The sequence below is a fragment of the Pseudorca crassidens genome, chromosome X (assembly GCF_039906515.1).
Source record: "Pseudorca crassidens isolate mPseCra1 chromosome X, mPseCra1.hap1, whole genome shotgun sequence".
In the NCBI taxonomy this organism is placed as follows: domain Eukaryota; kingdom Metazoa; phylum Chordata; class Mammalia; order Artiodactyla; family Delphinidae; genus Pseudorca; species Pseudorca crassidens.
This window is the reverse complement of record NC_090317.1, coordinates 3342730-3367619: the sequence shown is the minus strand read 5'-3', so window position 1 is coordinate 3367619 and position 24890 is coordinate 3342730. Positions and strand designations below refer to the sequence as shown.

The 24890-nt window shown below is 43.2% G+C and overlaps 2 protein-coding genes across 7 annotated transcripts in view; one reads left to right on the top strand and one right to left on the bottom strand.

The window, feature by feature from the left end:
- The window catches only part of GABRA3 (gamma-aminobutyric acid type A receptor subunit alpha3), a 313063-nt gene that overhangs the window by 269192 nt on the left and 18981 nt on the right, over positions 1-24890 (bottom strand). The window contains exon 2 of one of the 6 annotated variants that reach the window (XM_067724647.1): positions 1913-2027. The exons of 2 other annotated variants lie outside the window; for them this stretch is intronic. Coding sequence is in view for 2 of the 4 variants with exons in the window: in XM_067724645.1 (XP_067580746.1) it covers positions 226-268 (43 nt within the window). In the remaining 2 variants the exon portion in view is untranslated. Of the gene's footprint in view, positions 1-225; positions 366-1912; positions 2028-24890 lie in introns of those variants that run through there. 3 more of the 6 variants (XM_067724648.1, XM_067724645.1, XM_067724644.1) reach the window with 3 other exon arrangements.
- On the top strand, positions 3038-5754 carry LOC137217602 (paraneoplastic antigen Ma6E-like). The gene is made up of 3 exons (XM_067724641.1): positions 3038-3712; positions 4088-4198; positions 4235-5754. Exons 1-3 carry the CDS (start codon positions 3055-3057, stop codon positions 5752-5754), a joined length of 2289 nt encoding a protein of 762 aa, XP_067580742.1. The 5' UTR covers positions 3038-3054.

The following is a 24890-nucleotide window of genomic DNA, read 5'->3' as shown; positions in this document are numbered from 1 at the left end:
GAAATAGAGACAGAGATGTAGAGCACAAACGTATGGACACCAAGGGGGGAAAGTGGTGGGGGCGGGCGGGGGGTGTGATGAATTCGGAGATTGGTATTGACATATGTACACTAATATGTATAAAATGGATAATAAGAACCTGCTGTATAAAAAAATAAATCAAATTAAAAAAGAGAAAGAAAAAAGAATAGCTTGATAACATTATCAATCACAGTAGACACCCACCTGTAAAGACAGATTGACCAATGTGCCCCCATGGGCTCTGCATCGCCAAGTGTGCTCCCCCGACTCCACAGCCTTGCAGGGAGGCCTTCCTATTGGTGGAAGGCCAATGGGCGTATCTTGCTTCCAGAGGCGCCAAGCCTTCGGACCTCAGGCCCTCAGTGCTCATGGCTACTGCTGCTACATTAGCAAAGAATCACCTCACGTGCTCTTCTGATCCAACCACTTTCTCTGTAAAGAGACATCTAGAACTTTCTCCCTCATCTTCCTGGGGCTTCCGGGAGCACCCGGAAGCCCACGGGGCGTTCGCACAGAGTGCCTGGGACAGTCGGCGGCACAGTTCCTGGCTGCTCTGCTGAGACGAGCTCTTCAGCCCCTCGTGAGCGGGACTCCGGAGCCATCCACAGAGTCAGAGCGAGTCAGGAGACAGGCGGGGGCTTTGCCGGGGGCTGGACTCCGCAGATACCGGGGGCCCCGGGAAGGAATGGAGGTCGGGGGAGGGCTACGGGCTGCTCGGTTGGGAGTGGGGGAGCGGCGGCGGAGGGTAGCGGGCTGAAGGGGGCCTGAGGGAAGGGTCCCCCAGTGAGCGGGTCAGAGGGGAGGACCGCTGGCTTCCGGGGTGGCTGGTGGGGGGCGTTCTGGAGTCGGGGTGCAGAGGGTGGGGCTAATGGCTAAGCGTGGGGGGGGGCCTGAGCGGAGGGCTTCCTGCTGGTCGGGTGGGGCCGGCTTTGGGGGCCAGAGGAGAGGACGACTGGCTGCGGGGGTGGGGAGGACGGGACGGGACGGGACGGGCGGGCCCCACCCCCGGGGCCAAGACGGGAGGGGAGGGCTAGCGGCTGCTGCGTGTGGCGGGAGGAAGGCTGAGGCGGGGGTCGATGGGGAGGACTCCCGGGCGCGGGTGCGGTAGGCGTTAGGGGAGCTCCCGCCGGGGCGGGGCGTGGGGTGGGGGGGAGGACGCTCGTGGCAGTTAGGGGGCTCCGGCTCCCGGGTGGGTGGGGGCAAGACGGGTGGGCTCTGCGTCTGGGGTACGAGAAGCGAGAGCCCCTGGCGCTGAGTGTGCTCGGGGGAGGACTCCCCGGTGTGGGGAGGTGAGAGAGGCAGTCTGACCTCTACGCATGGCGGGGCGCCCGGCTTCCAGGGCCCAGAGCGGAGCGCCACCAGCTGGTGGGTGGGGGAGGGTATATGGAGGGGATGTAGTGCGAGGGGTCGGGGAGGAGCCGCCTGGCCACGGGGGGGCGTAAGTGAAGCTGAGAGGGGGAGGCGCTGGGGCTGCTGTGATCTGGTGGAGGCTGTTGGCCATGGCAGATGGATTTGTGGGGGTCCAGGGAGGGGCTCTGGCCCACTGCATGAGGCATCGAGAGCTTCAGGTCGCCTCTGTCCGGGTGGCACAGGAATTGCAGAGGTGGGTGGGCAGGGCAAGGCCCTGGCCTCCACACACAGTACACAGATTCTTTACAAGGGTGCTTTGCACATTCACCCGGACACGCCATACCAGAGTTGTAAAACAGTCTCCATAAATTTAGCAGTATTGCAAGTTTCCATGATAAGTTTTCTCATCACGGGGGAATTTTATTTGATGGTACTAATGATAATATATCTTCAAATATTGGGAAACCCATGGATCAAAGAGAAAAATCACAGAGGGACTTAGAAAATATTTCCAAGTGAATACTAAAAAAGCACAACTTACCAAAATTAGTGGGAGGCAGCAAAAAGCGACAGGAGGAAACTGTATTCCTCTAAATGCTTCTGTTAGAAAAGAGTCAGGACATAAAATCAGTGAGCTAACAGTCCATTGAGAGATGCTAGAAGAAGAAGAGCAAAGGAAACATAAAATGAAGTAATAAGAGAGCTAAGAGAGGAAATCAGTGATAGAAAGCAAATTATGGACACGGTGAACAAAGCCACGCGCTTCTTTCAAAAGAGCAAGGAAACCGAGAAAGTCCTAGAACGATGAATCACGGAAAAATAGAAAGAACGCTGATCCCCAATATGAGGAATGAAAGAGGGCCAACGTTACGGATCAGATGTACATTAACAAAGAGGATATAGGGGAATATTATGGGACATTATGGAAATGTTTATGCTAACAAATTGGAAGACTTGAAAAATTCCTTGGGAAAAAGGCAGCTTCCTAAAACTGAGGCCAGAAATGTAGAAAAGGTGACGAGCCTTCTATCTGTCTTTTTTAAAAAAAATATTTTATTTTATTTTATTATTGTTTCTTGAGTCGTACGCAACAAGTGCTCTTTTGTTATTATTTTTAAATTTTATTTTTACTTTGGGCTGCGTTGGGTCTTTGTTGCTGCGCGGGCTTTCTCTAGGTGCAGCGAGCGGGGGCTACTCTTCGTTGCGGTGCGCAGGCCTCTCATTACGGTGGCTTCTCTTGTTGCAGAGCACGGGCTCCAGGCATGTGGGCTTCAGTAGTTGTGTCACGTGGACTCAGTAGTTGTGGCTCGTGGGCTCTAGAGCGCTGGGTCAGTGGTTGTGGCGCGTGGGGTTAGTTGCTCCGCGGCTTGTGGGATCTTCCCGGACCAGGGATCGAACCTGTGTCCCCTGCACTGGCAGGTGGATTCTTAACCACTGCGCCACCAGGGAAGTCCCTAGCCTTCTATCTTGTAAATAAATGTAATTTATAAAAAAAGTTTCCTAAAGTCAAACAAACCAAACAGGGCAGGGAGGTGCTCCAGGCTGCTGCTGTGAGGGGCACTAGGGTGGGCTGTGTGGCACAAACATGATTCTCTCCTCTTTGCACCCACAGGCCGATTCCCACACTTCAACAGCCTGTGCACACTTGTTTGATCGCTTCCCCCCACCCTCAGGTCCTCGAAGATGGCGATGGCTCTGGCGGTATTGCGGGACTGGTGCAGGTCGATGGGCGTGAACGCTCAGCGATCTCTGCTCATCCTGGGAATCCCAGATGACTGCAAAGACCAGGAATTCCAGGAGGCTGTGCAGGCTGCCCTGCATTCCCTGGGCAGGTACCGAGTGCTGGGCAAGGTCTACAGAAAGGAGCTGGGGTCGAGTGTTGCCCTGGTCGAGTTTGCTGAGTGTTTAAATCGAAGCTTGCTCCCCCGGCAAATACCAGGCAAGGGAGGGCCCTGGTCTGTGGTCTGCCTGCCCCAGGCCCCTGATGCTGATTCACAGGATAGACCCAATTGCCCTGCGCAGCCCCAGGGACAAGCAGTGGTTGGCAGGGCGGGTGAGGCAGGAACTGCAGGTCACTCAGGAACTGCAGGGGAGGAGGAAGCTGCAGGGGAGGCGGGAGTCGCAGGTATGGAGGGAGACACAGGTGAGGAGGAAGCCTTAGGTGAGGAGGGAGCTGCAGGTGAGGAGGGAGCTGCAGGTGAGGAAGGAGCTTCAGGTGAGGAGGGAGCTGAAGGTGAGGAGGGAGGTGCAGGTGAGAAGGGAGCTGCAGGTGAGGAGGGAGCTGAAGGTGAAGAGGGAGCTGCAGGTGAGGAGGGAGCTGCAGGTGAGGAGGGAGGTGCAGGTGAGAAGGGAGCTGCAGGTGAGGAGGGAGATGAAGGTGAGGAGGGAGGTGCAGGTGAGAAGGGAGCTGCAGGTGAGGAGGGAGCTGAAGGTGAGGAGGGAGCTGAAGGTGAGGGAGGTGCAGGTGAGGAGGGAGCTTCAGGTGAGGAGGGAGCTGAAGGTGAGGCAGGAGATGCAGGTGAGGAAGGAGCTGCAGGTGAGGAGGGAGCTGAAGGTGAGGCAGGAGATGCAGGTGCGGAAGGAGCTGCAGGTGAGGAGGGAGCCTCAGGTGAGGCAGGAGCTGCAGGTGGGGAAAGATCTGAGGGTCAAGCAGGAGCTGAAGGTGAAGCAGGAGTGTCAGATGAGGAAGGAGCTGAAGGTGAGGAGGGAGCTGAAGGTGAGGAGGGAGCTGAAGGTGAGGAAGGAGCTGCAGGTCCGGAAGGAGCTGAGGGTCAAGCAGGAGCTGAGGGTCAAGCAGGAGCTGAGTCAGATGAGGAAGGAGCTGCAGGTGAGGAGGGAGCTGCAGGTGAGGCAGGAGCTTCAGGTGAGGAGGGAGCTGAAGGTGAGGAGGGAGCTGAAGGTGAGGAGGGAGCTGCAGGTGAGGAGGGAGCTGCAGGTGAGGAAGGAGCTGCAGGTCCGGAAGGAGCTGAGGGTGAAGCAGGAGCTGAGGGTCAAGCAGGAGCTGAAGGTGAAGCAGGAGCTGAGTCAGATGAGGAAGGAGCTGCAGGTTACAGAAATGTTGCAGGCGTGGCAGGACTTCTGAGTATGGCAGGACCCACGGGCGGGGCAATGGCTGAGCCTGAGGAAGCAGTTGTGACAGCGGCAGGCGCCATGGGTGAGGCAGGGCCCGGGACCCAGCAGTGGAGGCAGGCCTTGCAGCCCGTGCTGGACAGCATGGGCTACCAGGAGCTGGGAACCTTCTCTGGGATGGAAGAGCCGGGCCACGGGGAAGGGTCCTCTGAGAGCTGGCTGGAGCAGGCCAGCCACACGCTGCACCTGTGGCGCCACGTGTCTGAGAGGGAGAGGAGGAGGAGGCTGGTGGAGAGCTTGCGCGGCCCCGCGTTGGACCTCCTGCGCGGCCTCCTGGCGGAAGATCCCGAGCTGGCTGCCCAGGACTGCCTGGCCGCGCTGGTGCAGGTGTTTGGGAACAAGGACCCCCGGGGGGGTGCTCGGCTGAAGTTCGTGACCTGTGCCCAGCGGCCCCAGGAGACTCTCTCTGCGTACGTGATGCGCCTGGAAGGCCTGCTGCAGTCGGCCCTGGAGAAGGGGGCCATCCACCCGGCCATGGCGGACCAGGCACGCGCCCGGCAGGTGCTGTTGCGGGCCCGGCTGAACGACACGCTCCGGGACACGCTGAGGAGGAGGCGGCTGATGAGGAGGCCTCCCGGCTTTGCGGGGATGCTGCGGCTCATCCAGAAGACCGAGGCCTGGGACGCCGACCCGGCTAGCAGGGAGCACTTCCCAGGGCAGGAAGAGGCCCGTGTGGACGTTGGAGTCCTGGCAGCAGCCGCCCAGGCCGCCCCGGCCCATGAGGCCATCACCGCAGGCACCACTGCACATGGCACCAAGGCCTCCCCGGCCGGTGAAGATATCACCGCGCAGGCCGCCCGTTCCAAGGAAGGGAGCGCCGAGGACCACCCGGCACGTGAGGAGGCCAGTGCGGCAGTTGCCGGCACTGCCAAGGCTGGCGAGGCGGCCCCTGAAGACCATGGTGCCACCAGGGCAGCTCCTGAAGACCATGGTGCCGCCAGGGCAGCCCCTGGCCCTGGGGAGACCAGCAACGCGTCCACGGCCACTCAGGAAGATGGAAGTGCTGCCGCCCCTGCGGGCCTAGGTCAGGCAGGACCCTCAGATGCCCCTGGAGTCCCCATGCCTGGCCGGATGGGCAGTGCTTCCCCGGTGGCCCCAGGAGGTCCTGGCTGGGAGCCAGAGGGCCTCGCCCAGGCAGGCCGCCAGGAGGCTGAGGAGACCCCCGAGGAGGGGCTCAAGCCCACCCCAAAAGAGCCGGGAAATGAGGACAGGGCTGCAGAGATGAGCCCCCCGGTGTCCACCTCGGGCCAGTAGGCTCAGCAGGTCCCGGGGCCCCCAGGCTTGGAGGCAGGGGGAGGCCAGGCCTGGCAGCCTACTGGTCCCATATTAGGGGCCACTCAAGGTGCCTGGGCCTGCCTCCTGAGACGGGACCCCTATTCATCATCCCCTGGGGCAGGTTGCTCCCTGTACTGGCAAGCCCAAATGTGTCCCTGTAGGCCCCAGAGGAACCCAGGTGTCAAGGAACACCCCAACCCCCGCTCCCCTCCCCGCAACACACACACCCTAGCCATCGTCTCCCCGCAGAGCCCTGAGGTGCACCACGTGCCAGCCAAGGCTCTGGTCTCTGTGGGCCGGTGTCATGAGCTCAACGTGTGCTTTCTGGGCATAGATTCAGGCCCAGCGCTGCTTGTTGTTGTGGAAATGTGCGTGTGTTATCCTCTGAGCAGTCCGCCCCACCCCGGCCCCGGCACGGAGACCCGAAGCCCAGTCTCAGGAGCCGGCGGGGAGGACGGGATGGACGAGGTCACAGCCAGCACCCACCCCAGGACCTGGGCTCCCACCCGGGACCTTGGGAAGGAAGACCTTGACCGGGGCTGCAGGAGGTCTGCGGGAGGCCCCCCAGGGCTTGTGTTCTGCTGGGCCACCCCGTTGTTCCTCAGGACTCACGTCCCCGGCTCGGTGGCGTGCGCCCTGCTGTGGGACTGTCCTGTGCCCGCCATAGGGCAGGGCCGGGCCCTGGGCATGTGAGCCACAGGGGGATCAGTTGTCTTGGGGGGTGCAGGCATTGCCAGCGCCCATCGTCCTGGTGAGAGGCCACCCATGCGGCCTCTTCTTGACGGTTCACTCGATGCCAGCCCCTGGATGCTAGCTGTTGTACAGTACTACTGTACTTTTCAATGTACTGTTCTGTAAGATTTTAAATGTTTTCTTTATTTTTTGTGTTTGTTAGTTTTTTATATGTTATTTGTATGAAAAGTATTATAAACCTATTACATTACTGTACAATATAGCCAACTGTTTTAGTTGGGTATCTAAGACTTATGAACAAATTGGTCTTATGAACATGCTCTCGGAATTGAACTTGCTCATATGTAGGGAACTTACCGTATTATAGATTTGTCCATAGAATATACTACACCAAGAATGAACCCTAATGTAAACTATGGACTTTGGATGATGATGATATGTTCATATAGGCTCATCAATTGTAATAAATACACCACTCTGGTGGGGGATGTTGATAATAGGAGAGGCTATGCAAGACTGGGTGTAGAGTGCATATGGGAAATCTCCTTACCTCCTCTACTCAATATTACTGTGAACCTAGAACTACTCAATATTACTGTGAACCTAGAACTGTTCTAAAATAATAGAGTGTATTATAAATAATAAAATAAAAAACACTAGATATGCAAAGAGTTAAGGTGATATGGCATATTACCTCAAGAGAAAATATTAAAAAAGAGATGCAGAGAGACAGATGATCTGGATATTGAAATCATCAGGAAATTAGTTTAAAATTAGCTGTGATTAACATTTTAAAAGAAATAGAGGAAAAGATATGAAAAAAGTCAAGAAATTCTATAGAGAATTTTAACTAATTAAAATAAGAATCAATTGGATATCCTAGAAGGGAAAAACTAAGAATTCAATGCATGGGTTTAACAGGATGATGGATGCAAAAGAACAGGATTATATAACTTGAAACTAAATTAACAAAAATACTAAAACTGAAGCACAAAAATGAATTGGAAAAAAAACAATACAGAGAATAAGAGATGTAGGACACAGTCAATATATAACATACATGTAATGGGAGAAGAGAAAGAATGGGGTAGAAGCAACATTCAGACAACATCCAAAAAGTTTACAAAACTAAGGAAAGACATAAACCCACAGAATCAAGAACGTTAGTGAACAGGATAAGCAGGATAAACAAAAAGAAATCCACACCTAGGCACATCATAGTCAAGGTGTTAAAAACCAAAGATGCAGAGAAAAATCTTTAAGCAGCCAGAAGAATAAAAGACACTACATTCCAGGGAACAATATTGAAATGAAGGCAGACTTCTCAAAAGAAACAACACAAGTCAGAAGCCAATGTTGTGACACTTTTTAAGTGCTAAAGTAAAAATAAACACACAGAACTACCAACATAGAATTATATATCCAAAGAAAATATTCTTCAACAATGTGGGTGACATAAAGAGTGTTTCAGATAAACAAAGACTGAAAGAATTCCTCACCAGCAGACCAACACTGAAAGAAAAAAAGCAAAGACAATTATTCAGGAAAAAGGAAAATGATCCCAGACAGAAACATGGTAAATATAAGTGCATATTTACAATAACTGTAATATTTTATAGAGTTTATATGTAAAGCTAAAGTGCTTGACAGAAATAATGCAAAAGCTGAGAAACGGATGAATGGAGTTTAAAGGTTCTAGCAGCATCAGAGAAGTGGTACAAATAATTTCTATTAAATGGTGATAAGTCAGAGATTGCTGCTATACTTTCTAAGGTAATTACTAAAAGAAGAAGATATAACTGAGAAGACAGTATAACTGAAGTTATTAGAGGGAAATATACAAAATTAAAATGTTGATTAATCTAAAAGGAGGCAAGAATGAAGAAAAAAAGGAATGTAAAAAAAGACTCAAATAGAAAATGTATCAATAGGTGGTAAATATACTCTAAATCAGATTATGTGAGCAATTAACTATAAATAAACCAAATATTCCCAAGTAAAACACTAAGATTGTCAGATTGGATTTTAGAAAGCCCGAATATATGCAAGTTACAAGAAGTGAACTTTAAATGTTAAGATGTCAAAAAATTGAATATAAAAGGACAAAAATGATATACCATGAAATAATTGACAAAAACACCTTGTATTATTATATTAATATCAGAAAAAGTAAGCAGCAGTACTAGAGATAAAGAGAGATATTTCAAAATTATAAAGGGGATTAATCAAAGATGATGACATTGTAGTCCTCTATGAGAGGTGTCAAACAATTTGTGGGCATCTTTCATCTACCTCATGACCCAATTAAGATACCAGCAGAGATTTTTGCAGAAATTGACAAGTTGATTCTAAATTCATATATTAATGCAAAGGGCTAAAATAGCCAAAAGCAATCATGAAGAAAAAGAACAAATCTGGAGGACTTACACTACTATGTATCACGCTATGGTTAGTAAGACACTGTGATATTGGTGCAAGGATATACTATTTGGAATGACCATGGGTATAATGTAAAAAAGTAAAGTGTTCAGGCATATAGTATCACATGATATTTTTATTAAGGTGATATTGCAGTGCAGAGGTGAAAGTATAGTCTTTCAACTGCCATTATATCCCAAACATACCATATGAATTGCAAATGAATTGCAGTTTTATGCTAAAAATAAAACAATAAATATTTTATATTATATAAGTTTCAGGTGTACAGCAATATAGTTTGATATCTGTATACACTACAGAGTGATTACCACAGCAAAGCTAGTTGCCATCCATCCCTAGTACAGTTGACCCCCTTCACCCGTTTCACCCACCCCCCCAACCCCCTTCCACTCTGGTAACCGCTGATCTGTTCTCTGTATCTATGATGTTAACTCCATATGTTTGTTTTGTTTTATTTTGTTTGTTCATTTGTCTTGTTTTTTGTATTCCACATATGAGTGAAATAATACAGTGCTTGTCTTTCTTCATCTCACTTATTTCACTTAGCATAATACCTCCAAGGTCCATCCATGTTGTTGCAACTGACAGGATTTCATTCTTTTTGTATGAATGAGTAGTATTCCATTGTGTGTGTGTATGTATGTGTATATATATATATGCATATATATGTATATATATATGCATATATATGTATATATATATATATAAAACAATCTTTTGTTTGTTTGTTTGTTTTTGCAGTACGCTGGCCTCTCACTGCTGTGGCCTCTCCCGTTGCGGAGCACAGGCTCCGGACGCGCATGCTCAGCGGCCATGGCTCACGGGCCCAGCCGCTCCGCGACATGTGGGATCTGCCCGGACCGGGGCACGAACCCGTGTCCCCTGCATCGGCAGGCGCACTCTCAACCACTGCACCACCAGGGAAGCCCGATATATATATATAACAATCTTTTATAGAAAAATACCACTAACGAAAAATCTGCTTGTGACTTTGGTATAGGAAAATATGTTTTAAACAGAACAGAAAAAGCACTAATGATGAAAGAAAAAAATTGATAACTTTGGCCACATTAAAATTAAGATCTGTTCATCAAAACACACGAATAAAAAATGAAAAAGCAATCCACAGGATGGGAGATGACATTTGAAATACACATATCTGGCAAGCAACTTATATCAAGAAAATACAAAGGACTCCTACAAAACAATAAGAAAAAGACAACCCATCTAGAAAAAATAGGCAAATGACTTGAACAGAACTCCACCAAAAAAGCATATTCAAATATACAATATATTTGAAAAGGTGTTCAAATTCATTCTCATCAGAGAGAAGCAAATAAGCAAATTAAAAGATAAAGAGATACCACTACATTCCCACTTGAATGGTTAAAATGTAAATGAAAATTATAAAATACCCAACATTGGCAAAAATGTGTAACAATGGTATGCTGGTAAATGTTTAACAACTGGGTTTCTAAAAAAATAAATAGAAGCCATGATTTTTGTAGTTTCTACTCTTAACAGTGTACATACTACAACCACAGCCAATTTCAATCAACCATCCTGAGGTCACTGAACACAGTTGGGAAGAGACACTCACAATTGGCTCTTGAAAGACAGTATGGCCTGCCTCCAGAACACCACTGATGTGGAGCAACAATAATTCTCACATACTGCTGGTGGGAGCATAAATTAATACAAATAGTTTGGAAAACTCTTTGGCAATTTCTTCTAAAAGTTTAAGATATCCATACCCATATTACACAGCAATTCTATTCTAGAGTATATACTCAACAGAAATGCATCTATATCTTCACCAAAAGACATATTCAAGAATTCTCACAGAAGTATTATATGTAAGAGCCAAACAATTTGGATGCTACCCAAATCCCTATCAACAGTTTCAAGGATAAACAAATTGTAATTTAGTGACATAATGATATACTATAGATCAGCAGTCAACAAATTGTGGCCCACAGGACAAATTTGGCCATCCCACTGTTGTTATAGCCTCTGACCTAAGAATGTTACATTTTAAAATGATTACATTTTAAATACTTATATAATTACCTACATAATATTATCAATTTTGCCTCTTGGCCCACAAGTATTAAGCTATTTGCTACCTGGCCCTTTAAGAAAAAGTTTGCTGACCCCTGCTATAAATCAATGAGAGTGAATAATTTACAGCGGTGATCTCTGGACCAGCAGCAGCAGCAGCAACAACTTGTTAGAAATGCAAACTCCTGCGAACCACCCCAGATATATTGAATCAAACTCTGGGGCTGTGACCCAGCAATGCATGTTTTAACTAAGCCCCCTGGTAATTCTGATGCATGCTAAAGTTCAAGAACCATTGATCTACAACCCTAAAAACATGAATGAATATCACAAACATAATGTTGAGTGTAGGAACACAGATACAATAAAGAACATACTATAAGCTTCCATTTAAATAAACTTTAAAAACAGGTAATGCTATTAAAAAATCAGAACAGTGGCTACTCATGTAAAGTGATTAGCTGGTGGTTGGGAGCACATTGTGGGATTTTGGAGTACTTGTAATGTTTCTCTATGTGGTTGAAGCTTACCTGCAATTTCCTTGGACTAAGGGAGTTTGTGGAATGTAGAACTTTCAATGCTAAAAGTGGAACAGTCCCAGGAAAATGGTGAGAGTCCTAGGAAAACTGGGGCAAGTTGGTCACCTTAGATAGTTACATATCTATATGTACATTATATTCCATACATTGTCTCAAATCAAGTATCTATAAATAAACCCAACAGAAGATGTTGTAGACCATTACAAAAAATGTAAAAGACTCAGACATTAAATAAGACTTAAGTAAATTCAAGTATATACCGTATTCATGAATTAAAGGATTCAATATTGTAATGATGTCCATTTTCTCAAAACTGATAGATTCAATGCAATACTAATCAAAATCCAAACTTTATTTTTGGTATTTTGTTTTATTTTGATGTAACTATATAGATTGATTCTAAAATTCATTCAGAATTGAAAAAGGGCAAAAATAGCTTTTCGTGTACCTATTGGCCATTTGTATGTCTTGTGTGGAAAAATATTTATCGGGTCCTTTGCCCATTTTTAAATTGGATTATTTGGTTTCTTGCTATTGAGTTGTACAAGTTTAATACATATTTTGGATGTTAACTCCATATAAGATGTGTGGTTGGCAAACATATTCTCCCATTCCATATGTTGATTTTTTTGTTTTGTTGATGGTTTCCTTTGCAGGACAGGAGCTTTTTAATTTGATGCAGTCACACTTGTTTATTTTTGCCTTTGTTGTCTTTACTTCTGGTGTCAAATCGAAAAAAAATCAATAACTTCCCCCAACCACAATTTTCTTAGTCACAATAGTAATGAAAACAGAAATAATAGTGAAACTATTATTGTGGGGCTTTTTATGTGTCAGGCATTGCTTTAATTACTTCACATGTATTATCTCATAATCCTTATGAAAACATATTCTGTGATTATTATTTATCCACATTTTACAAATGACTAAACTGAAGCATAGAGAGGTTAAATAATTTGCTCAAGATCAAAAAAGTATTTTTGGATATGTGGTTCATACCTAGGCCTGTCTGTCTCCAAAGCTGAGGTCCTTTTGCTCAACATTTTGTGTGCAAGATTCAGATTGCTGTATATTTTATACTTTTACAAATACTATGATTGTGGTTGGACAAAAACATTCATAATCAAGTTGGTCTGTCTAAAGTCAAGTAGATCCTTGGTGATACTCAACAATCCTACCACATTTCTTTTCCATACATTTTCCCACTCTCCTAGAAGACTATTTCTCACTTCATCTTTACTGAAACCACCAACACCTCCTTCCCAACCTCCCTCTCAAATGATGACCTTTCTTCCTATGTCACTGAGAAAAGACAGGCTATCAGAAGAAAACATCTAACAAGCTTACCACATCTACTCACCCACCAACATTATGCCTATATATTATGCCTTTTTCCCACTACTGTGGATAAACTATCCCTGCTCCTACCCCTCCACTTGTGCCCTGGTTGCCATCTATGTCCCTTCAAGGATAGCACTGAAAAAATTCTACCCCCTCTCTTGCACATCATCACTTCTCCCTCTTTGCTGGATCATCCTCGTGACTACTCTGTAATATATATCATCTGTAAAAACCTTTCTCTTAACCTCACATCTCTTCTCAGCTACAACCCCATTTCTTTGTTCCCCTTTAGAGTATAAAACTCCTCAAAAGAGTTGTCTGAACTTACTACCCCAGATTTTTCACCCTCTGTTCTCTCTTGAATCCACTACAATTTACCACCACTCCACTGATGCTTTTATAGAGCATACCCCTTTATACCACCTTTGCCAAATTCTTTGCCAAATCCAAATCCTATAAACAATTAACATGACTTTTAAGCTATATTTGATATGTGACCACTCACTCCTTCTTGAAACATTTGTTATATTTGATTCTAGGATACCATACCCTCCCCTCTTTATTTTTCTCCTATGCTCTGGATGCTCATTATTAATCTCCTTTGCTAGCCACTCTTAGCCTCTCTGTCTCCAATGTTGGAAAGTCCTAGGGCTTGGTGCTTAAATCTTTTCTCTTCTCTCTGTACTCATTCCTTAACAGATCTCCTCTAGTCTCTTCATTCTAAATAGTTTTATATGCTTATGACTCCAGAATTTACATTTCTAGACCAGATATCTTCCCTAAAGTGCACCTCAAACTTAATATATCCAAAACCAAAATCCAGATTTTCACTTCTAAACCTGTTCTTCCTACAGTCTTCATAATCTCAATAAATGGCAACTACAACTTTCCCATTATGGATGCCACAAAGAACTTGAGAGTTATCTTAACTTCATTCTTTTTCTCACCTCCTACTTTCAATCCATCAGTAAATCCTGTTGACTCTACTTTCAAAGAACATTCATAATCTGACCACATCTCACCACATCTGTTTCCACTGCTACCAGTCTAGTTCTGGCCACCATCATCTTTAGCCTGGCCTATTGTAACAGCCTCACAGATTCCTGCTTCCACTTTTGAATCCCCTACTGCCTATTCTTCACTCTGCAACCAGAGTGAAACTTTTAAAACATATATAATACTATGTTACTCATCAATTCAAAATTATCCAAAAGCCTGCCAATTCACTCAGAGTAAAAGCCAAAGCCTTCATAACGGCCTGAAAAACCCTCAATAACTTTTTAAACTTTATCTTCTACTACTCTCCTTTTTCATCATTTCACTCCTTATTATTCTCAAATACATCAGGTATGCCCCACCTCTTCCTGCAACACTCTCTGCCAGTTCATGGCTCCCTACCTTCTTTCAGGTCTCTGCTCAAATGTAACTTCAATAGAATGGACTTCACATCTGGCCAACTCTATTTGTTTATTTTCTATCTTCACACCATAATCTTCATGAAGGCAAACGGTTTGCCTGATTTTTTATCCTGGTTTGTCCCCAGAAAGTAGAATAGCTCCTGACACACAAAAATTTCCCAATAAATACTTATTGAAAGAATACATGAACAAATGAAGAATAATCTGTTTCCTCTCCCCTCCCCTCAAATAAAAGATTCTAATAAACAGTAATAAAAATAATGAAAGACATAAATCAGGAACCTGGGATTAACATTCACACACTACTATATATAAAACAGATAATCAACAAGGGCCTACTGTATAGCACAGGGAACTCTACTCAATATTCTGTAATGACCTATATGGGAAAAGAATCTGAAAAAGAATGGATATATGTATATGTATAACTGAATCACTTTGCTGTACACCTGAAACTAACACAACATGTAAATCAACTATACTCCACAATAAAATAAATTTAAAAAAAAAATGAAAGAATACGTGGTCTGTTTACCCAGTTTTCAAAGGAATTCTGATGAGATATGTAATTCAGAAATGAATTAGTTTCCTATTGCTGCTCTAACAAATTACTACAGACCTAGTGGCTTAAAGTAACACAAATTTCTTTTCTTACAATTCTAGAGGTCAGAAGTCTAAAATTGGTTGGCAGGTCTACCCTCCTACTGGAGGCTCTAAGCAAGAATCTATTCTTTGCTTTTTCCAGCTTCTAGTGGCTGCCCTCAATCCTTGTCTCATGGCCCCATTCCTCCATCTTCAAAGCAGCAGCATAATATCTTCAAGCTCTCTCTCTCTCTCTCTCTCTCTTTCTCTCCAGCTTCCATTATCAGAGCTCCTTCTCTGATTCTGACCTTACTGCTTCCCTCTCATAAGGACCTGTGTGATTACACTGTGCCCACACAGATATTCAAGGAAAATCTCCCCACCTCAAGATCCTTAACTATCACATCTGCAAAGTCTCTTTTGGCATGTCAGGTAACATATTCACAGATTCCCAGGATTAGGACATGGGCATCTTTTGAGGAACATTATTCAGCTTACCATAAGGTAGAACAATTCAAGAAATAAAATAGGTAAAACTTACATAGTGCTTACTATGCACCAGGCCATCATTCTAAGCACTTTACATAAAGCATCTTAATTAGAGTTCAATAAGATGCTGCATGTAAAGTCACATTATTTGTGTTGTTGGTAGTTACTATTATTATCTCCATTTTTGATACATTAGGAAACTAAGACACAGAGAAGTAAGGTAACTTGATCACTTAATTTCCAACATATTGAATAATAAAAAAACTTCAGATCAATACTGAAAGCTGGAAAATATGGGGATATTCCTTCAAAATTCTGGAAAATAATTATTTCCAGCTTAGAACTGTACCCTGCCAAAGTACTAACCAGTTTTGATGGTAAAATAAATGTCTTTACAGATATCCAAGAATTAAAAAAAATTTACCTTCAACACACTCTTTCTCAGGGAGCTGCTAGAATAGGTGCTATAGTAAAATAGAGCATAATTTAAGAAAAGAAAATGAGATCCAAACAACAAACAAACAAAAAAACAGGAACTCCAACCCAAGATGGAAGAGAAGAGAATTCCAAAGTTGTCCTGAAAATGGATATTCCCAAGATTACAGCTGTGTAGCAGACCTAAAGAGCAACCAGACCTAGAGAGCAACCAGGGCCTCAACAACAAAAAAAAATGCAATTGAGAGATTATATAATATTTCTGAACATAATTAAAAGATATTTATGCTTAATGATTGATCAAGAAAAAGGTAAACAGACGAATAACTAGGTACCATGAACTCCAGGTAAGGCAACAGGTTGTACAAGAGAAGAATTGACACCATGTTACAATAAGTTACCAAACTACTGAGAGAATAGGAAGAAGTGTGTGTGTGTGTGTGTGTGTGTGTGTGTGTGTGTACATGTGCGCACACACTGGTCAATGGGAATGTCTATGAGAAAGTGGTCATTATTGTTCATACAGAAAGTAGGAGCTGAGGCTCGGGCTTCGGTCGGAGCGCAGGGAGAGGACTGAGGTTGGCGGCGTGAACACAGACTGCAGGGGGTTAGTGCGCCACGGCTAGCCGGGGGGGAGTCCGGGGAAAAGTCTGGACCTGCCGAAGAGGCAAGAGACTTTTCCTTCCCTCTTTGTTTCCTGGTGCATGAGGAGAGGGGATTAAGAACGCTGCTTAAAGGAGCTCCAGAGACGGGCGTGGGCCGCGGCTAACAGCGCAGACCCCAGAGATGGGCATGAGACGCTAAGGCTGCTGCTGCCACCACCAAGAAGCCTGTGTGCGAGCACAGGTCACTATCCACACCCCCCTTCCGGGGAGCCTGTGCAGCCCGCCACTGCCAGGGTCCCGGGATCCAGGGACAACTTCCCTGGGAGAACACACGGCGCGCCTCAGGCTGGTGCAACGTCACGCCGGCCTCTGCCGCCGCAGGCTCGCCCTGCACTCCGTGATCCTCACTTCCCCCCGGCCTGAGTGAGCCAGAGCCCCCGAATCAGCGGTTCCTTTAACCCCTTCCTGTCTGAGCGAAGAACAGACGCCCTCCGGCGACCTACATGCAGAGGCGGGGCCAATCCAAAGCTGAGCCCCTGGGAACTGTGAGAACAAAGAAGAGAAAGGGAAATCTCTCCCAGCAGCCTCAGGAGCAGCGGATTAAATCTCCACAATCAACTTGATGTACCCTGCATCTGTGGAATACATGAATAGACAACGAACCATCCCAAATTGAGGAGGTGGACTTTGAGAGCAAGATTTATGATTTTTTCCCCTTTTCCTCGTTTTGTGAGTGTGTATGTGTATGCTTCTGGGTGAGATTTTGTCTGTATAGCTTTGCTTCCACCATTTGTCCGAGGGTTCTATCAGTCCGTTTTTTGTTGTTTTTTTGTTTGTTTTTAAAATTTTTTTCTTAATGATTACTTTTTATTTTAATAACTTTATTTTATTTAACTTTATCTTCGTTCTTTCTTTCCTTCCTTCCCTCCTTTAGACAACGAATCATCCCAAATTGAGCAGGTGGACTTCGAGAGCAAGATTTATGATTTTTTCCCCTTTTCCTCATTTTGTGAGTGTGTATGTGTACGCTTCTGTGAGAGATTTTGTCTGTATAGCTTTGCTTCCACCATTTGTCCCAGGGTTCTATCCATCCGTTTTTATGTTTTTTGTGTTTTCTTTCCTCTTAATAATTATTTTTTTATTTTAATAATTTTTTATATTTTATCTTACTTTATTTTATTTTACTTTATCTTCTTTCTTTCTTTTCTTCCTTCCTTCCCTCCTTCCTTCCTCCCTCCCTCCCTCCCTTCTTTCTTTCTTTCTTCCTTCCTTTCTTCCTTTCTACTTCTACTAATTCTTTCTTACTACTTCTTCTCCCTTTTCTTCTGAGCCGTGTGGCTGAAAGGCTCTTGGTGCTGCAGCCAAGAGTTAGTGCTGTGCCTCTGAGGTGGGAGAGCCAACTTCAGGACATTGGTCCACAAGAGACCTCCCAGCTGCACATAATATCAAATGGTGAAAATCTCCCAGAGATCTCCATCTCAACACTAGCACCCAGCTTCACTCAACGATGAGCAAGCTACAGTGCTGGACATCCTATGCCAAAAAACTAGTAAGACAGGATCACAACCCCACCCATTCGCAGAGAGGCTGCCCAAAATCATAATAAGTCGACAGACACCCCAACACACACCACCAGACGTGGACCTGCCCACCAGAAAGACAAGATCCAGCCTCATCCACCAGAACACAGGCACTAGTCTCCTCCACCAGGAAGCCTACACAACCCACTGAACCAATCTTAGCCATTGGGGACAGACACCAAAAACAACGGGAACTACGAACCTGCAGCCTGCAAAAAGGAGGCCCCAAACACGGTAAGATAAGCAAAATGAGAAGACAGAAAAACACATAGCAGATGAAGGAGCAAGATAAAAACCCACCAGACCTAATAAATAAAGAGGAAATAGGCAGTCTACCTGAAAAAGAATTCAGAATAATGATAGTAAAGATGATCCAAAATCTTGGAAATAGAATAGACAAAATGCAAGAAACGTTTAACAAGGAGCTAGAAGAATTAAAGATGAAACAAACAATGATCAACAACACAATAAATGAAATGAAAAATACTCTAGATGGGATCAATAGCAGAATTACTGAGGCAGAAGAACGGATAAGTGACCTGGAAGATAAAATAGTGGAAATAACTACTGCAGAGCAGAATAAAGAAAAAAAATGAAAAGAACTGAGGACAGTCTCAGAGACCTCTGGGACAACATTAAACGCACCAACATTCGAATTATAGGGGTTCCAGAAGAAGAGAAAAAGAAAGGGACTGAGAAAATATTTGAAGAGATTATAGTTGAAAACTTCCCTAATATGGGAAAGGAAATAGTTAATCAAGTCCAGGAAGCACAGAGAGTCCCATAGAGGATAAATCCAAGGAGAAATACGGCAAAACACATATTAATCAAACTGTCAAAAATTAAATACAATGAAAACATATTAAAAGCAGCAAGGGAAAAAGACAAATAACACACAAGGGAGTCCCCATAAGGTTAACAGCTGATCTCTCAGCAGAAACTCTGCAAGCGAGAAGGGAGTGGAAGGACATATTGAAAGTGATGAAGGAGAAAAAAACCTGCAACCAAGATAACTCTACCCAGCAAGGATCTCATTCAGATTTGATGGAGAAATTAAAACCTTTACAGACAAGCAAAAGCTGAGAGAGATCAGCACCACCAAACCAGCTCTACAACAACTGCTAAAGGAACTTCTCTAGGCAAGAAACACAAGAGAAGGAAAAGACCTACAATAACGAACCCAAAACAATTAAGAAAATGGGAATAGGAACACACATATCGATAATTACCTTAAATGTAAATGGACTAAATGCTCCCACCAAAAGACACAGATTGGCTGAATGGATACAAAAACAAGACGCATATATTTGCTGTCTACAAGAGACCCACTTCAGACCTAGAGACACATACAGACTGAAAGTAAGGGGATGGAAAAAGGAACTTCATGCAAATGGAAACCAAAAGAAAGCTGGAGTAGCAATTCTCATATCAGACAAAATAGACTTTAAAATAAAGACTATTAGAAGAGACAAAGAAGGACACTACATAATGATCAAGGGATCGATCCAAGAGGAAGATATAACAATTGTAAATATTTATGCACCCAACATAGGAGCACCCCAATACAGAAGGCAAATACAAACAGCCATAAAAGGGGAAATCGACAGCAACACATTCATAGTAGGGGACTTTAACACCCCACTTTCAGCAATGGACAGGTCATCCAAAATGAAAATAAATAAGGAAACCCAAGCTTTAAATTATACATTCAACAAGATGGACTTAATTGATATTTATAGGACATTCAATCCAAAATCAACAGAATACACATTTTTCTCTAGTGCTCATGGAACATTCTCCAGGATAGATCATATCTTGGGTCACAACTCAAGCCTTGGTAAATTTATAAGAAAATTGAAATTGTATCAAGTATCTTTTCCGACCACAAAGCTATGAGACTAGATATTAATTACAGTAAAAGATCTGTAAAAAATACAAACACATGGAGGCTAAACAATACACTACTTAATAATGAAGTGATAACTGAAGAAATCAAAGATGATATGAAAAAATACCTAGAAATAAATGACAATGGAGACACAACGACCCAAAACCTATGGGATGCAGCAAAAGCAGTTCTAAGAGGGAAGTTTATAGCAATACAATCCTACCTTAAGAAACAGGAAACATCTCCAATAAACAACCTAACCTTGCACCTAAAGCAATTAGAGAAAGAAGAACAAAAAAAACCCAAAGTTAGCAGAAGGAAAGAAATCATAAAAATCAGATCAGAAATAAATGAAAAAGAAATGAAGGAAACGATAGCAAAGATCAATAAAACTAAAAGCTGGTTCTTTGAGAAGATAAACAAAATTGATAAACCATTAGCCAGACTCATCAAGAAAAAAAGGGAGAAGACATATCAATAGAATTAGAAATGAAAAAGGAGAAGTAACAACTGACACTGCAGAAATACAAAGGATCATGAGAGATTACTACAAGCTACTCTATGCCAAAAAAATGGACAACCTGGAAGAAATGGACAAATTCTTAGAAAGGCACAACCTGCAAAGACTGAATCAGGAAGAAATGGAAAATATGAACAGACAAATCACAAGCACTGAAATTGAAACTGTGATTAAAAATCTTCCAGCAAACAAAAGCCCAGGACCAGATGGCTTCACAGGCGAATTCTATCAAACATTTAGAGAAGAGCTAACACCTATCCTTCTCAAATGCTTCCAAAATATAGCAGAGGGAGGAACACTCCCAAACTCATTCTACGAGGCCACCATCACCCTGATACCAAAACCAGACAAGGATGTCACAAAGAAAGAAAACTACAGGCCAACATCACTGATGAACATAGATGCAAAAATCCTCAACAAAATGCTAGCAAACAGAATCCAACAGCACATTAAAAGGATCATACAACATGAGCAAGTGGGGTTTATTCAAGGAATGCAAGGATTCTTCAATGTACACACATCAATCAATGTGATACATCATATTAACAAATTGAAGGAGAAAAACCATATGATCATCTCAGTAGATTCAGAGAAAGCTTTCGACAAAATTCAACACCCATTTATGATAAAAACCCTGCAGAAAGTAGGCATAGAGGGAACTTTCCTCAACATAATAAAGGCCATATATGACAAACCCACAGCCAACATCATCCTCAATGGTGAAAAACTGAAAGCATCTCCACTAAGATCAGGAACAAGACAAGGTTGCCCACTCTCACCACTCTTATTCAACATAGTTTTGGAAGTTTTAGCCACAGCAATCAGAGAAGAAAAGGAAATAAAAGGAATCCAAATCAGAAAAGAAGAAGTAAAGCTGTCACTATTTGCAGATGACATGATACTATACATAGAGAACCCTAAAGATGCTACCAGAAAACTACTAGAGCTAATCAATGAATTTGGTAAAGTAGCAGGATACAAAATTAATGCACAGAAATCTCTGGCATTCCTATACACTAATGATGAAACATCTGAAAGTGAAATCAAGAAAACACTCCCATTTACCATTGCAACAAAAAGAATAAAATATCTAGGAATAAACCTACCTAAGGAGACAAAAGACCTGTATGCAGAAAACTATAAGACACTGATGAAAGAAATTAAAGATGATACAAATAGATGGAGAGATATACCATGTTCTTGGATTGGAAGAATCAACATTGTGAAAATGACTCTACAACCCAAAGCAATCTACAGATTCAATGCAATCCCTATCAAACTACCACTGGCATTTTTCACAGAACTAGAACAAAAAATTTCACAATTTGTATGGAAACACAAAAGACCCCGGGTAGCCAAAGCAATCTTGAGAACGAAAAACGGAGCTGGAGGAATCAGGCTCCCTGACTTCAGACTATACTACAAAGCTACAGTAATCAAGACAGTATGGTACTGGCACAAAAACAGAAATATAGATCAATGGAACAGGATAGAAAGCCCAGAGAAAAACCCACACACATATGGTCACCTAATCTTTGATAAAGGAGGCAGGAATGTACAGTGGAGAAAGGACAGCCTCTTCAATAAGTGGTGCTGGGAAAACTGGACAGCTACATGTAAAAGTATGAAATTAGATCACTCCCTAACACCATACACAAAAATAAGCTCAAAATGGATTAAAGACCTAAATCTAAGGCCAGAAACTATCAAACTCTTAGAGGAAAACATAGGCAGAACTCTCTATGACATAAGTCACAGCAAGATCCTTTTTGACCCACCTCCTAGAGAAATGGAGATAAAAACAAAAATAAACAAATGGGACCTAATGAAACTTCAAAGCTTTTGCACAGCAAAGGAAACCATAAACAAGACCAAAAGACAACCCTCAGAATGGGAGATAATATTTGCAAATGAAGCAACTGACAAAGGATCAATCTCCAAAATTTACAAGCAGCTCATGCAGCTCAATAACAAAAAAACAAAGAACCCAATCCAAAAAATGGGCAGAAGACCTAAATAGACATTTCTCCAAAGAAGATATACAGACTGCCAACAAGCACATGAAAGAATGCTCAACATCATTAATCAATAGAGAAATGCAAATCAAAACTACAATGAGATATCATCTCACACCAGTCAGAATGGCCATCAAAAAATCTAGAAACAGTAAATGCTGGAGAGGGTGTGGAGAAAAGGGAACACTCTTGCACTGCTGGTGGGAATGTGAATTGGTTCAGCCACTATGGAGAACAGTATGGAGGTTCCTCAAAAAACTACAAATAGAACTACCATATGACCTAGCAATCCCACTACTGGGCATATACCCGGAGAAAACCAAAATTGAGAAAGAGTCATGTACCAAAATCTTCATTGCAGCTCTATTTACAATAGCCAGGACATGGAAGCAACCTAAGTGTTCATCAACAGATGAATGGATAAAGAAGATGTGGCACATATATACAATGGAATATTAGCCATAAAAAGAAACGAAATTGAGCTATTTGTAATGAGGTGGATAGACCTAGAGTCTGTCATACAGAGTGAAGTAAGTCAGAAAGAGGAAGACAAATACCGTATGCTAACACATATATATGGAATTTAAGGGAAAAAATGTCATGAAGAACCTAGGGGTAAGACAGGAATAAAGACACAGACCTACTGGAGAATGGACTTGAGGATATGGGGAGGGGGAAGGGTGAGATGTGACAAAGCGAGAGAGAGGCATGGACATATATACACTAACAAACGTAAGGTAGATAGCTAGTGGGAAGCAGCCGCATAGCACAGGGAGCTCAGCTCGGTGCTTTGTGACCGCCTGGAGGGGTGGGATAGGGAGGGTGGGAGGGAGGGAGACGCAAGAGGGAAGAGATATGGGAACATATGTATATATATAACTGATTCATTTTGTTGTAAAGCAGAAACTAACACACCATTGTAAAGCAATTATACTCCAATAAAGATGTTAAAAAAAAAGATAGTAAAGAGCTAGTTGAATAAAAGAGTACTTTACATTTCAAAAAAAAATCTGTTCAAGGGGTGTGCAGCAGTAACATCATCTTCAGCAGAAGGGGACACAGAACTAGTAAGAACTCAAATTCTTTGTAAAGCTCAAATTCCCCAAAATCAATAATTCTGGTATTTAGCGTGGTTCCCAGATTCTTACTATAAGCTTTTATCATTAGACCACAGAGACCAGAGCTGAATTTCTTGCTTTGTTGTTTTTTTTTCCTTTTTCCAGATCATACAACTATAAGAAAACCACATGTCCAGATCTCTTTTCCCTAGAAGGGTCATTCTGAAATCTATTCCCTGTAGCATAAGCACAGTGAGCCTCCTTAAAAAAAAAAAGAAAAGAAAAGAAAGAAAGTAAACAGGCAGTACCAAAAGAAATTGCAAAGAAATAACAGTTTATAACTGTTATTTAGAAATATGAAACTACCAGACAAAACGTGTGCAGTTTAAAGTGATTATGTTGGGGTGGAGAGAATCAGAAGTGAAGGGAATTAGAGGACAGCTTGTTGTTTCCTTAGAAGTCCAATATTACTATTTGGCTTTCTAAAACATGTATATATGTGACACTGCTGGTAGGAAAAAAAGAAGCTTTGTGAAAGTCTCTCCAAGAAAATCTGGGTCTAGGTCTTAGCCTCACCTCATGGTTTGTTGTATGACTTTTGGACAAGAAAAACTCCTGTAATTCTACCAGCCAAAAGGCAAAAATAAATAATGACAGTGAGTGTTAAGGTTTTAGCTGAGAATGGAAGGAAAAAACGAATTTTTACTGGCACCAAATTACCCGATTTTGTAATGTTTGCCAGTGCTGCTCAGCTGCTCCAGAACCAGGCATTTATCTAAGTTTGGAGGTTGGTTGTGCTATTTAACTATATATACATGTTACCTTCAAAAATTAAAGAATTATTCCATATGGAATGAATTACCTTAAGAGATAAGTCTGCAACATCTATGGTAGCCATACATTCCATTTTGTGCAGAAAAGAAGTCCCAGGTTCTACCCTGTGTCCCAGCATAATTATTCATACTGCCCACTTTTAATCACAAAAGTATTCCAGTTTGGATGATACATTATATAGTTTCCTTACCAATACATGTTAAATACTTGCTAAATATATGCTAAAGTAGAGGTTAGGCAGCAATTTAACAGGGTTATTTTCTAGAGGGTTAGCGCATCAAACAGGAGATTGGATTAGGTAACCAGTAAGGTATTTTCCAACTGTAAACTTCTAGGATTCTAATTTTTTAACTGGGCCAATTTACTTCATAAAGAAGGCAAAAAGATGTTCTGCTGCTTCTGTTGGCATAGAATTCAAGATTATCCAAAATAAAACTCTCTTTCTGCCAACTGTTTTTATCTGCCACTACCCACCAGCCCTCAGTCATCCCAGGCTCCTCCCCTAACACAAGAATTCACCACCACCCACTCAACCTCCCACATGCTTTTGGCCTTGCTTTGGCAAAGACAGTAAATCCCACCAAATATTCCTTTTTCTCCCATGTATTTTCCAGCCCC